At 45.3% G+C, this 12,554-nt stretch overlaps 1 protein-coding gene across 1 annotated transcript; it reads right to left on the bottom strand.

The window, feature by feature from the left end:
• Positions 1 to 333: 333 nt before the first annotated feature.
• Positions 334 to 8,756, bottom strand: LOC114583171 (vomeronasal type-2 receptor 26-like). The gene is made up of 5 exons (XM_077918167.1): positions 8,657 to 8,756; positions 7,385 to 7,458; positions 2,473 to 2,694; positions 1,797 to 1,923; positions 334 to 1,235 (listed from the first exon to the last, which is right to left on the bottom strand). The coding sequence occupies exons 1-5, from the start codon at positions 8,754 to 8,756 to the stop codon at positions 334 to 336; spliced, it is 1,425 nt and encodes a 474-aa protein (XP_077774293.1).
• Positions 8,757 to 12,554: the final 3,798 nt, after the last annotated feature.

Here is a 12,554-nt window from a genome sequence, read left to right as displayed (position 1 = left end):
AATGAAGAACGAATGAATAAAACCTGGTTTGAGTAATTTCAACATTCATGCTGAGGCCAGTGTCTCTGGAGCAGCTAAAGTCTTAAAAGATTTCACAACAGCCTTCTTCTTTTTTCATTGCATGTGTATATGTTTGCATTTAAGCTGTGCCAACTCCTCATATACATATATACATAGTTTCACACAAAGTTTTGGATAGTAACAGGATCATGGGTGACTTTCAAACATTCACATGTAATTTGATTCAATATTTATTTACCTTAGCTATTTGTTGTTGTTGTTGTTGAAACTCCACTTAACAGCAAACAGCAAAGACTAAGAAATATGCATTCTTCAAGGCTTCCTTCTTATTAGCTGTTCCCGGTTGTTCAGCTCAGGTCTCAGCAAAATAATGTAACATTTGGGGGAAAAGATGCAACCCAGCAACCCAGCACTGGAGGCTAAGATAGAAAAGATCTCCACTGCTACCATGTACTTCCCCTTAGTGCTCAGGTAGGATGGAATAAAGGATAACCAAACACTGCAAAAAAGTAACATACTGAAAGTGATAAACTTGGCTTCGTTGAAACTGTCAGGCAACCTTCTGGCAAGGAAAGCCACAGTAAAGCTCACAAAAGCCAGGAGCCCCATGTAGCCCAGAACACAGTAAAACATAGTCACCGATCCCTCATTACATTCTAGTACAATTTCTTCAGTCAATGAGTGCATGTCAACATCTGGGAATGGAGGATTGGCTACTAGCCAGGTGATGCAGAGGCCTACTTGAACAAAGGAGCAGGAAAACACAATGGTGTTTGCCAGTCCTTTCCCCACCCATTTCCTCATCCTGGATCCTGGTTTGGTGGCCAGGAAAGCCAGAACTACTGTGATGGTTTTTGCCAGCACACAAGAAACAGCCACTGAGAAGATGATGCCAAAAGCAGTTTGCCGGAAGAAACATGTCACAATGTGAGGCTTGCCAATAAATAGCAGAGCACTCAGGAAACAGAGCAGAAGTGAAACAAGAAGGGTGTAGGTGAGGTTCCGGTTGTTGGCTTTGACAATGGGAGTATCCTTCCACTTCACAAATATTCCCAGCACCAAAGCTGTGATCAAAAAAAGGCAAAGAGCAAAAGAGGCTAAGATGATCCCCAAAGGTTCTCCAAAAGTCAAGTAGCTGATGCGCTTGGGAATGCATAGATCCTGATTTTTATTTGGAAAAGTTTCATCTGTGCATTCATAACAGTCGCTCAGGTCTGAAAAATAAAGGTGTGCTCTCACTCTCAGATATGTGTACTAAATTTATTCAACATGCCATAACATCTCATCTTGCAAGGGATATATTTGTCATTTGTATTCCACCTTTCAATTTAAAAAATGTTAAGACAGATACAAGCAAAACATGGGAAACAATTAATTAGCTTCTTATTGAAATGAATGTTACCATTTTGCACTTTGAGTTTGACATTTCTTTTCAATTAAAGTATTAAGACTTTAAACAAAATGATAGCTTTTGCAAATGGCAATGATTCATCATTTTACTGATGGTTTTCAAAACAAAAGTCAAAAGTAAAACTGAATATGCAACACTGAACAGTCCTCAAATATCATCAGAATTATCTTTTTCTTTAATTTTCTACCCAGAGCTACCAAATCATTCTATTAAAGAAAGATTTGTATGGAACTTGTAAATTAGGGCTGCCATACGTCTGGGTTTTCCCTATGTATGGCAACCCAATGTAAATACCAAAGAAAAGCAACCCCAGAATTCATGTTTTGCCAAATTACATCCATTCTAGGTAGAGTATATTTCTTACCCTCACGGTCTGAAATCTTCCCTTCTGGACATGGAATGCAATCATAGCAGCAAAATGGTTTCCCCTCCTTCACTTTCTTGCTAAAACCAGCATGGCAGCTGTCAGTACAAACTGAGAGTGGACGAGTCTAAGAAGGCAAATGAAAGAGAATTGTGGTGGTTAGGCATTGTTTGACTTTGTGTGGGGGAGGGGAGGTGTGGCCATCACCTGCCCCTCCATGCTTAAAGGTATTCCGTTAAAGGAATCCGGGGGTGTTGATCTTGTCCGAAGCCCAGACGGGGGCTAGGGCCATGGCACGACCCCGATGGTAACACCAGGGGGAGCTCAAGTTGGTACACATCAATAGGGCTTTCCCTTCCAGTGGTTTTTCTTTACCAGGCTTCCTGTGCAGCGGGCAGGAGTCAGATATAGTCAGGTCCAATCAATGCCTAAGCCAATACCACTCATAGTCTGTAATTCAATAAAGTTGTGGCCAAATTGCCCAATAACATAAACCTAATATCCATGTCCTTGTGTGAGTTATTTCCCAACGAGAGGGTGGCTGCGGGGTCTCGACATGCAATAGCAGTTTTTAAAACAATGCACTTTGGTAAGCCCAGAAAAGAATGTTAAGTTCCGAGCAGATAGAAACACGAATGCACTATTTCTTTGATTATATTTCTATGCAGCAATTTACCTGGTTAAACCAGCTGTGCCAAATTATGACATCCTCATTGATAGTGAACACTTGGTCTGGAAGAGCCTCAGGATCTAACTGGCCAATTTTCTGTTTAGTTTGGTTTGACGAAAAAATCCAGTTGATGACATCAAATCCAGCCACTAGCTCCCCATTCTTGTCAAAGGAAACTGTGTCCCCAGCAGTGTTGTTAAATGAGACAGTTCTCAGGGAATGATGGACCTAAATTGAAAAGGGAAAGGGTAGATTGGGAGAATTGCTGTTACTTATATTCATTTCTAATTCTTTCACACTTATCTAAGACTCTGTCCAGGGGCAGACTTCAGTAATATGGCACCTTGGGCAAGAACACAATGTGGTGCTCCCAAAATATTTCTTGTTTTAACAATAATTCATTTTTATTCATTATTATTTTGTGCCCCCATCAGCTTGGTGCTGTGTGTGGGAACTGCCTGCACTGCCCTAAATCCAGCGCTGCTATGTCCCTTTGAACTAAGTAAAATTGGCCTCACTATGTATAGTTTTGATCGTCTCATAACTAGCTGATTACTGTGCTTTGTTTGGGATTGGGCTTCTGCTCCTAGCTAAGGTTTTCTCATAGTCTTCTATTTGAAGCAGCTTTGATGAGGTGAACCCAAGAGAACTAGGGGTTCGATTCTATGGATGTTTTATTTATATATCCCTTTTGTTCAAAATGTAAAATGGACCCCTTTTGATGATAAATATTGGAACCCAACTCAACTTTGCTATAGGCAGTTGCCCAACTCCATAGCAAACAACAGAAACATTTCTCCAGTTGGGTTCCTTCAGCAGCGAATGAAACTATGTTCCAATTTAATCAGGAGTAGCTTGGTTCTTTGCTGAACCAATCCAATGTGTGAGGGAAGAGCTCACTCATCTCAATGCTTATGGACTCTGAGATAGCAGAAGGAGTATGTCATTCAGACAATGCAGACACAGTGCTATTTTTCTAGAAGAAGAAGTGCTGGAATTCACAATGAACACCTTCCTCATTCTCTTAGAATGGCAATCATGCTCACTAGAGAGGTGCAGGAACTAAATTCCATTGAGTTCCTGATGAAAAAAAGCCCTGTGCAGATAAATATACTGCACTGTGCTTATGTTACACAGAGAGATAATGGAGACAAATAATTTAATTGTAGAGAGTGGAAGGAGGGTGAAAATGGGAACACTGATACAATTTGGGGAGACATTTAGTACATGGATGAAGGTGTAATTTCATCCCCCCCCCAAAAAAAAAGGTGTGCACTGCCATATAAGGGTGTTAAGCATTTTGTTTTTATTCTTACATTTATACTCCACCCTTCCTCCCAAAGGAGTCCAAGTTGGCAAAGACTTCCTACATTACCTGCCATGGATGTAGATTCTGAAGCTTCAGTCTCCCTCCATTCACCAGCCCCATGTATTTGAGTCTAGAGGAGGACATGGCATGCAAAGCATGGGTCACAGCATAGATAGCATTGTAGATGCTGTAGCTGTGGCCAATCATACTCATTTCAAAAAATGGTGCCGTAAGACTCTCCAGCTTCTCTTCCTCAGTGCAAATGTCCCCTTCCACCACATCCATATCTTGACGCAGAAAAACACAGCTAAAGGCATTTTGCCAGAAGTCCCTGATGAAACCATCTCCTGCTGTGTTAGAAGGTTTTCTGCTCTCAACAAATTGGTGAAAAAGTGGGAGATCACTGGAGTGAATTTGTAAGGATATGGCTCCAGGGAAAATTTGCATATCCCAATCCTTCTGAAAAACAAATGAAGTGAGCTCCACCTGGGCTGTTCTAATCCACACTTTGCCTTTTGGATAATCTGACACCTGCTTTTCTTCTGATAAAAATGGAAAAAATCTAAAAAATGCCATGGAATAAGACGGTCCATATGCCAGCATAGCACTGGCTTTGCTGGCCATCACCTTGACATATATTTTTGCCCCATGGGCAAGAATCTCTTTAACATTGGGGACAAAAGTTAGTGTGGGGATTCTTACTATGAAATCAAAACAGACGCCATTCTGGGAAAACATTGGAACCACAGTTTGCACAAATCTTTCTCCTTCAGTAGTATCCATAAGAACAACCCCAACCCATGTCCATTTGAAATGCAAAAGCAAAGACAGAATCCCCTCATATTGAATGGTTTCCTTTGGAATCATCTGATAGAAAGGGAGGCCTGGTGTTTTATCATTCATCACCGGGGCAGGGCTATATACTAGCTAAAAGAAGATTTAAGAGAGAAGGAAATGAAGATAAAATAAGTATACAATTGTTATGGTTCTTTCCAGTGTTCTGAACCATTTGCTTTCTTTATAACAGCAATCATCATCATTGTTGTTGCTTGCATTTATCAGTTACTTTATACAATAAAAAGTCACAAAGTGACTTGCTCAGAAGAATATATATCGCATAAAAGAAATTTAATACATAATAATTTAAGTTAATAAACAATACAATACTTAAAATGTTCATTTAGTAACATATTAACAAGTAGAAGTCCTACCCACCCCACTTAAATGTAAGCACTTGAACAAAACCAAGAATAATGTATTTGTATATGTATTTCTATATTTATTTGTTGTTATATTTTTCAGATTGAGAGTATATAAATGTTCTATATTTTTAAAATGGGGGGGGGGATAAAAAAAATTATGATGAAAATAAAAATAAAAGGTAACCGCTACTACTATTGGAGACAACATCAATAAACAAAAGCCCAAGGTCAGCAAAGTGGTCTTGAGGACTAAAGACAGACAAGGACGGTGCTAGGCAGGCCACACTAGGGACAGTATTCCCCACATATGATTTCACCACTGAAAAATCACATTCTCATAGGGCTCCACACTTCCATCAGGTGGGGATCACATAGAAGCAACTCTGATGAAGACCACTAGGTTCAATCTTGCAACACAACTGCCGTATTGGCAGCACACTTTCAAATTACCTCTGCTCCATATATGTATGGCTGACGGAAGTATTGGAATTGGGATTAACCAGCTCATAATGCCAATTCATTAAACATTACATTTCTTCTGTCATTATGTGTATATATTGCCTCCAGCATTGGAGGCAGTATGCCTGTGGATACCAGCTGCTGAGGATCATGTTCATTCATTAACAGCTACATTACTCTTAAGCAGTGGTCCTCAAACTTTTTACACAGGTGCCTAGTTCACTGTACCTCAGACACTGTTGGGGGACAGAGGCTAGTTTGAAAAAAATATGAACGAATTCCTATGCACACTGCACATATTTTATTTGTGGTGCACAAAAAACAGGAAAATCAATACAATATTTAAAATGAAGAATGACTTTAATCAACATACACTTATAAGTATTTCAATGAGAAGCATGGGCCTGGTTTTGGCTAATGAGATGGTCAATATCCGGTTCCATATTTGTCACTGCTAGTCGTAGCAAGTGATGCAACTGTTCATCAGTTAATCTGGATCTTGCTGGAGATTTCAGATGTTTCATGTGGGGAAAAGTCTGTTCACAGACATAGGTGCTGCCAAAGATGGTTGCAATTTTGAGTGCATGGTTCCTGAGATTAAGATATGTCTCAGAGTGCACCCACTTCTACACTGTCACCCACTGCAAAGCGGGATAAATTATTTTGTCACAGAGAGCTTTTCTTGTGTCAGAGTAGGAGCATGGGTGACTCATAAGGAAAGCATCAGTGTAATGCTGGAGTCGTGCGTGTACGGGGAGCAGAATCCATCCCATTCGCCGGGAGTGCAAGATGCAGGAGGCCCCTTTGTTAGGATATTTCCGTTCCACCTTAAGAGGGAGCAGGCTGTGAGTCCCTGGCAGTATCCCAACACCCTTCCCCAACTGCTGGGTGCACAGCGTGGCCAAACCAATGCCGTCCCTGCCAGCAGATGGTTCCCTTCTGGCCTCGGGAGACCAGAGAAGAGGAGACCCCGGAGAAAGGGAGGATGTGGAGAGGCGAAAGAAGAAGGGGCTCCTCCTTCACCTTTGGGAAGTCGCCACTTGCATCAGGCTTCAGCGACACCAGCAAACATCCCCCTTCCCAATCCCTGCACTTCCAGGGTCCAGCAGGAGCTCTGTCCCCGCTGGATTCTGGCCACCCTCCTCCCTGCCTCTGTTTCCACACATGCGGCTTGCAGGCTGGTCTTGCTCACCGTGGAGCCCAACAGGCTGGAGGCTATCACGCCACTGCCCAGCCTCCAGAAAGCTTGCTTCACAAACAACAACACCTCTGCCACCCTGCTGCGCAAGGGCATTTAACCGACGGCTGCTCAGCGTCGCCTCCCTTGGCGGTTTTTCTCCTGCCCCTCCCCATGTTAGTGGGAGAAAACGGGAGGAAGCCGCACTGCACGGGCGCCAAAGGGTTAATGTGCCTTCATGGGGTGGGGAATGAAGGAGGGAGGGAGAGGGCTTAGGGCAGTTGATGGGCGGTCCGGATCTAGGACCCCAGCAGTCCGGATCTGGCCCACGGTCCATAGTTTGAGGACCCCTGTTCTTAAGAATCAGGGAAAGAGATTCTGACTAGATCTTTTGTTCTGTCAGATTAGCTACTTCAACATGTAAGGGAAAGGTCAACCCTGGCAACTAATCTATCATTTTACAATGTGAACACAGTGGGGGTGGTAAGTATTCTGATCATTAAAAAAAAAGGCACCAATATAATCATAGTCTAAATTCACAACAATTTTCTTCCTCTCCATTGTGAAAGTACAAGTGTCCTTGACTTAACATATGGCATTCAAATATATTTGAGTACATAAAATGCACCTATTTCTGTTGTCAAACATGAGGTGTAATCTGCAAGGATTGTGGATGTGTGCAGAAGTGTTACAGTTCTATGGTAGACATATAGTAGACATATAGGTATATATATAGACATGTACACAAAAATATACCCATACACATCTTACCTGGGGCATCTTGTATATATCCAAGATATTTGCCACATGAAGGGAGGTTTCAGAGTCCAGTCCTCCAATGACAGCTATTAGGTTATTCGGGGTGTAACATACATAGTTAGGGAAAAATCTCTCCAATGTGGACAAGAGTAACATGGTGGCATGATAGGTCCTCATTGCGTGTGTAGGTCCCCAGGTCACCCCTCAAATAACTTCACACATAACACGTAATTTTGTTTTGGTTTTTGGGCACTATTTTGGCCACAACTTTATTCAAATACAAAATCAGTGAGTGGTTGTTTAGACATTGGTTATGACTATCTGTCCCCCCGCCTGGGACAGAACTGGCACCCGAGGTCCGATCGGTAGCCAGTAGAAGAGAAAGTCAAACTGGGGGGTCACTTGAGCTAAGCGTCGGACCCACGCCGCTCACCCCAGCAGCTCCCCGAAAGCTTGCCTGCCCGGTCCTATAACAAGGATTCCCATAACAGGGATTGGGCGGCCCTGGTCCCATAACAGGGATTGGACGAAATCGTGGCAAGCCCCAGGATTCCTTTAACGGAATTCCCTTCAGCGCAATAGGAGGGGCAGACCCAGGCTGACCCCTCCACCACCAGCATATTATAACCAATGCCTAACCGCCACACGAGCTCTAACGCTCGCCGCCAACCACTCACAAACCCAACCATGAACCCAATTTAGTAGCCACCACATCCAGCCAAACATCATTCCCCAAATTGGAGAGGTGCACTCCATCTGCCCAGTAAAGGGCCTCAGCCTTAAAATTAATGTCTGGGTGTAAAATCACCAAACCACCCAGCTCCAATACCTTCCCGCAAACAGCAGAGTTAATGCGCTTCCTGGCCCTTACAGCGGCCTCCGGGCGGGAAACACCGCGCCAGGTTTGCCTCTGCAACAGGTGAGACCAAATTATTCTCACTGAAGGTAATAAGGCTGCCAATGCCTCCAAATCCCTTTTTGGATTGAGGTACGCAAAGCAAGGCAATCAATAGTTGCCACATCATTTTCCCCCAGCTGCACCACTATGGCCATGGGGTGGGGAGGTCCAAGAGCAGCCAGCGACCAATCAGCGGCATAAACTCTCCCCATGACATTCCACGTCTGGAAAACCATGACACCTGCACGTGCTGTGGGAGGCCGAGACACGCTCCCCTTGCAGACTGCCTCGCTCTGCTGCCAGCCCACTGAACGATGCTGTGTCCCACTATCCAGATGCGGACCAGCGTGGGATCTACAAGGGTTGAAACAAACAAGCATTAGTACCAAACTCAGCATTTCTTTCGCACATAACCCTTGAAAGCATCCGATTTCCATGTCCCAAATCCTTGATCCTGGCAGCTGAGAAGCCACAATGGGCCGCCATAGTCGCTGCACCTATGCAAAAGGAATGAGGGGCGAAACCAGAGGCCAAGATCCCACAAGCAGAGACGGCCTTACGCAAGACTTTTGTGAACTAGTGTCGCACCATTTTCATGCATGAGTAGGGGGCCGTCCCCAGGAGGTCTCAAGGCCAAGTACTTCCTTACATCCTTGACCAGGCACGGGCCCACCTCCCCAGTCGCTGGGAGGGGGACAACCTCCCCCTGACCCAGCTGATCAGTTTTGGAGTTGCGCACTACAAGTCTCAACTCCAAAAGGGAAACACATATATCCTGAAGGAGCAACCCATGAGAACCAGCAACTTCTAGGATCGAGCCAGCCCCACAGGGGAACGAAAAGCCAAATATTTCTGGTATCCAATAACAGGGCAAGGGCCCACCTTACCTGTGACTGGAAGCCTGATGATGGCAACCCTGCTCACTAGGTCTGATTTAAAGCTCCAGACACTTATGACAAGCTACAAAGCAAATAAGGAAAAAACCTGAGGCAATAAGCCTCCAAACTCTCAGCCCGGTGCTGGCTCCAACACAATTTCCCCAACCCCCAGCACACCAAAATTACAATGGAATACTGAAAGGAGTCTCGTCTAGATCTAGAACCAGGAGACAAGCCTTAACTTGTTGCGGATACTGCATAGGTCAAGATTGACCGGCTTCCTGCCTGCAGTCCTGTGAAGGCTGGAGTCTTTTCCAACCTTCCGAGACCCTGCGCACGACACACTTTTAGAAGGGTCTCTGAAAAATTAAAGCTTTACTCTAGCAGACATTGCAGCAGACTGAATTCTGGTAGATTTAACAGTGCGTCCGATCTGCAGCAGGTAGGCCAATTACTGCAGGTCCTGCTCAGAGAATGGAGGCAAGTTCCTCTGAATAGCAGAGGACTGCCAGCTAAGTGCTAAGAAATCAGTCCAGGCCTTCTCATAAGACCTGAAAGCAGAAGGGGAAATGTAAGCTACTACTCCTCTTAATTATCAATTGTTGCCAAAGCGCCACGGGAGCTCCAGAAAATCCGGCTATAGCCTGGCGTCCGGAGCCTAGGATCTGAGCACTCCAACTGAAAACGGGATAGAGTGACAGCAAAAACATTAGTTGATCCCGTAATAGAGCGAGCAGAAACGCAATATTAAACCTTAAGCAGTGCAGCTGGAAGGCACATAAAAGGGGGCGGAGACTCTGCCAAAGCATGAGGACCATTTTGCCAGGAACCTCACACTGCCTGGTTATCAGACCAAGACAGACCCGACGGTCCCTGTACTCCTCAGTCCAGATGTGCGCTGACACTACAATGGGGAGAACTCAAGAAAAGTTAGGTCACATGTGATAGCCTTGCCCTGCCAGGCTCAAGGCCACTGTACAGGATGATGAAGGGACCCTGGGCCATGAGACCACCTGGCCGAGCAGGAATGGAAGGGGCAGCCTGGAACAACCACCCTGCATGCCAATTTTTAACTGACTTAGCAACGATAGAATCTGACAAAGCAATATTTGCTATCAGAGGAAGTATTACAAGAATAATGTCCTTCACGGCAAACAGCATTTCCACAGGCAAGCAGAGGTATGAGCAACGATATCCAGCTAGCCCCCAAATGCGTTAAAAGGGGCAGTAGGAGCCACTGTCCTATCCACTGCCAACGGAACACCCAGCTCCTCAGGGAATATAAGGGGCGTGCAGTAAGCCTAAGCAGGGGCTGGTGTCACATGAACCAGCCAGTGAGATAATCCAAATAATGGTACCCCCAGTTAAACGAGTCTTGACTCGCAATGTTCAATCCAGAAAGACACTAAAGGACTCGAGTGCTGCACAGCCTATAGCACAACCCATTGCCATCGCCTTATCAATGTAAGGACCATCCAGTTAAAGCCCAACTACTTATAATCTTGAAGGTGAACCGGCAGCAGCCTAACAGCCAATTCAATAACGCATAATGCCAACCAGGCCCTCATCCAATTAGTTGGTAAGCTCAAGATGCATATTTCACTCAGTCATTCACTGAGGTGCCTATGGGATGCGATAAATATGGATTATATGGGGCATCCTTAGGGACGATCCCCAAAGGGGATAAATGAAAATCAGGAATAGAAGGAGAATCAAGGGGATCCCACCAAACGTCCCAATGAAAGCTGCTTCCTAACCTACTTATTTGCTACCGCAGGTAGCTCTCTGACAGGCTTTAAAGTTGCTGTATTCTGAGCCACTGGTTGAAAAGCCAGAGGAATCCCAAACCTTGGGAAAATGACCCATCTAGATAACCTTTTAGCCAGGCTTCCAAGGAAGATATTTTTATGGAAATATGGGCAAGAGGTATAGAGTTATAGCTTGCTAGCCCCCAGCCCCCACTTGGGCAGAATGCCCTGCCTTGAGTTGCCACCAAGATGTGTAAATTTACAGGGCCAACGCTGGCCAGAAACCCTAAAAAGTCCCTGCAAAACTGCTGCTGGGCCAGCTTCCTGCATACCAGCTTAAGTACTATTGCTCAGGGAATTTTCATTTGAAATGTGGAGCTGCGCAAGTGGTCCACATGTCCCTGTCCCTGCGATCCTAGCAAGCTGAGGGGGTGATGGCAGCCCTGCATCTAACATACCCAGAGTGAATTGCAACTTAAAGAATAGTGGGGTGGAAGGGACCCTGAGGATCATGTAGTCCACTCTCCCACAATATCATCATCATCTATTTGTACCCCGCCCATCTGGCTGGACATCCCCAGCCACTCGGGGCAGCTTCCAACAAAAGATTAAATACAGAAATGCAGCAAACATTAAAGGCTTCCCTAAACAGGGCTGCATTACATGTCTTCTAAAAGACTGGTAGTAGACATCTGATGGGAGAGTGTACCACAGGGCGGGTGCAACTACCGAGAAGGTACTACACATGGTGCCCTGTAACTTGGCCTCTCACAGTGAGGGAACCACCAGAAGGCCCTCAACGCTGGACCTCAGCGTCCGGGCAGAGTGATGAGGGAGCATGCAGCTGTCCCATATAGGGACCAATCCAGCAACCTAGGGATTACCGGCACCATACACTGAACAGCTGAGCTATCCAGGATGATCCCTAAAGACCCATGATTGATGTACCTGCAAGGAGGTGTCAGCATCATCCCTGCTCCCCTTTTCCCTGCTCCTGGATCGCCACCTCTGAAGACGCTTCCTTCTGGAAGAAGGCACCTAGGGCACCAGCAAGTCAACCTCTGCAGGAGAGGCAAGCTCTGGAGGCATCTGCAAAGGCCCTGTCATAGTCTGCAAAAGACTAAATGTGAGGAACTGGTGAAACCAATGCTTTGTGCATCACATGGGGAAGCTATTCAGGCCGGAAACCCTGCCAGTGTCCATCAAATTCTAGGGCCAAGCGGGCCAAACCCTAAGATCACCTGCTAGGCCAGACATAAATGTTTCCAATGAGATAACAAACTCGAGGCAGCCCACTGCCTGACCAGGTACCCCTGTTGCACTTTAGAGGGAAGCACGCCCTCAAGAAACCCAAAGTTCTTTTTGGGAGCAATGTCACAAGTGGGCCGGACTACCCAGCAACAGAATAGTCCAAGCGGAGCAGTTTGTTTTGTTTTGATAACAATGGCTAAATGGGGGATATGAACCCTGACTCCCAGGTCCTAGTCCTACACTCTGGCCACTAAGCCACAGTGGCTCGCCTCTAAAATGGCAGTTGCCACTATCAGGGCAAAACAAACTAGAAGAAAATAAACTTGTTCAGAAACAGCATAATAAAGAGCATACACAGAGTGCTCACTGGAGGCACAGAGAGCCTCTGGCTCCACTCTGTCTGCCTA

The sequence above is a fragment of the Podarcis muralis genome, chromosome 13 (assembly GCF_964188315.1).
Source record: "Podarcis muralis chromosome 13, rPodMur119.hap1.1, whole genome shotgun sequence".
Classification (NCBI taxonomy): Eukaryota; Metazoa; Chordata; class Lepidosauria; order Squamata; family Lacertidae; genus Podarcis; species Podarcis muralis.
This window is presented reverse-complemented; position numbering and strand designations above follow the sequence as displayed.

Excerpts from the sequence above, each read along its gene's own strand:
- LOC114583171 (XM_077918167.1), bottom strand. The coding sequence starts at position 8,756 with ATGGCGGCCCATTGTGGCTTCTCAGCTGCCAGGATCAAGGATTTGGGA. Across the intron at positions 2,695-7,384 it reads ATATATACAAGATGCCCCAG|GTCCATCATTCCCTGAGAAC; the intron begins GTAAGATGTGTA and ends TTTTCAATTTAG. Across the intron at positions 1,924-2,472 it reads GGCACAGCTGGTTTAACCAG|ACTCGTCCACTCTCAGTTTG; the intron begins GTAAATTGCTGC and ends TTGCCTTCTTAG.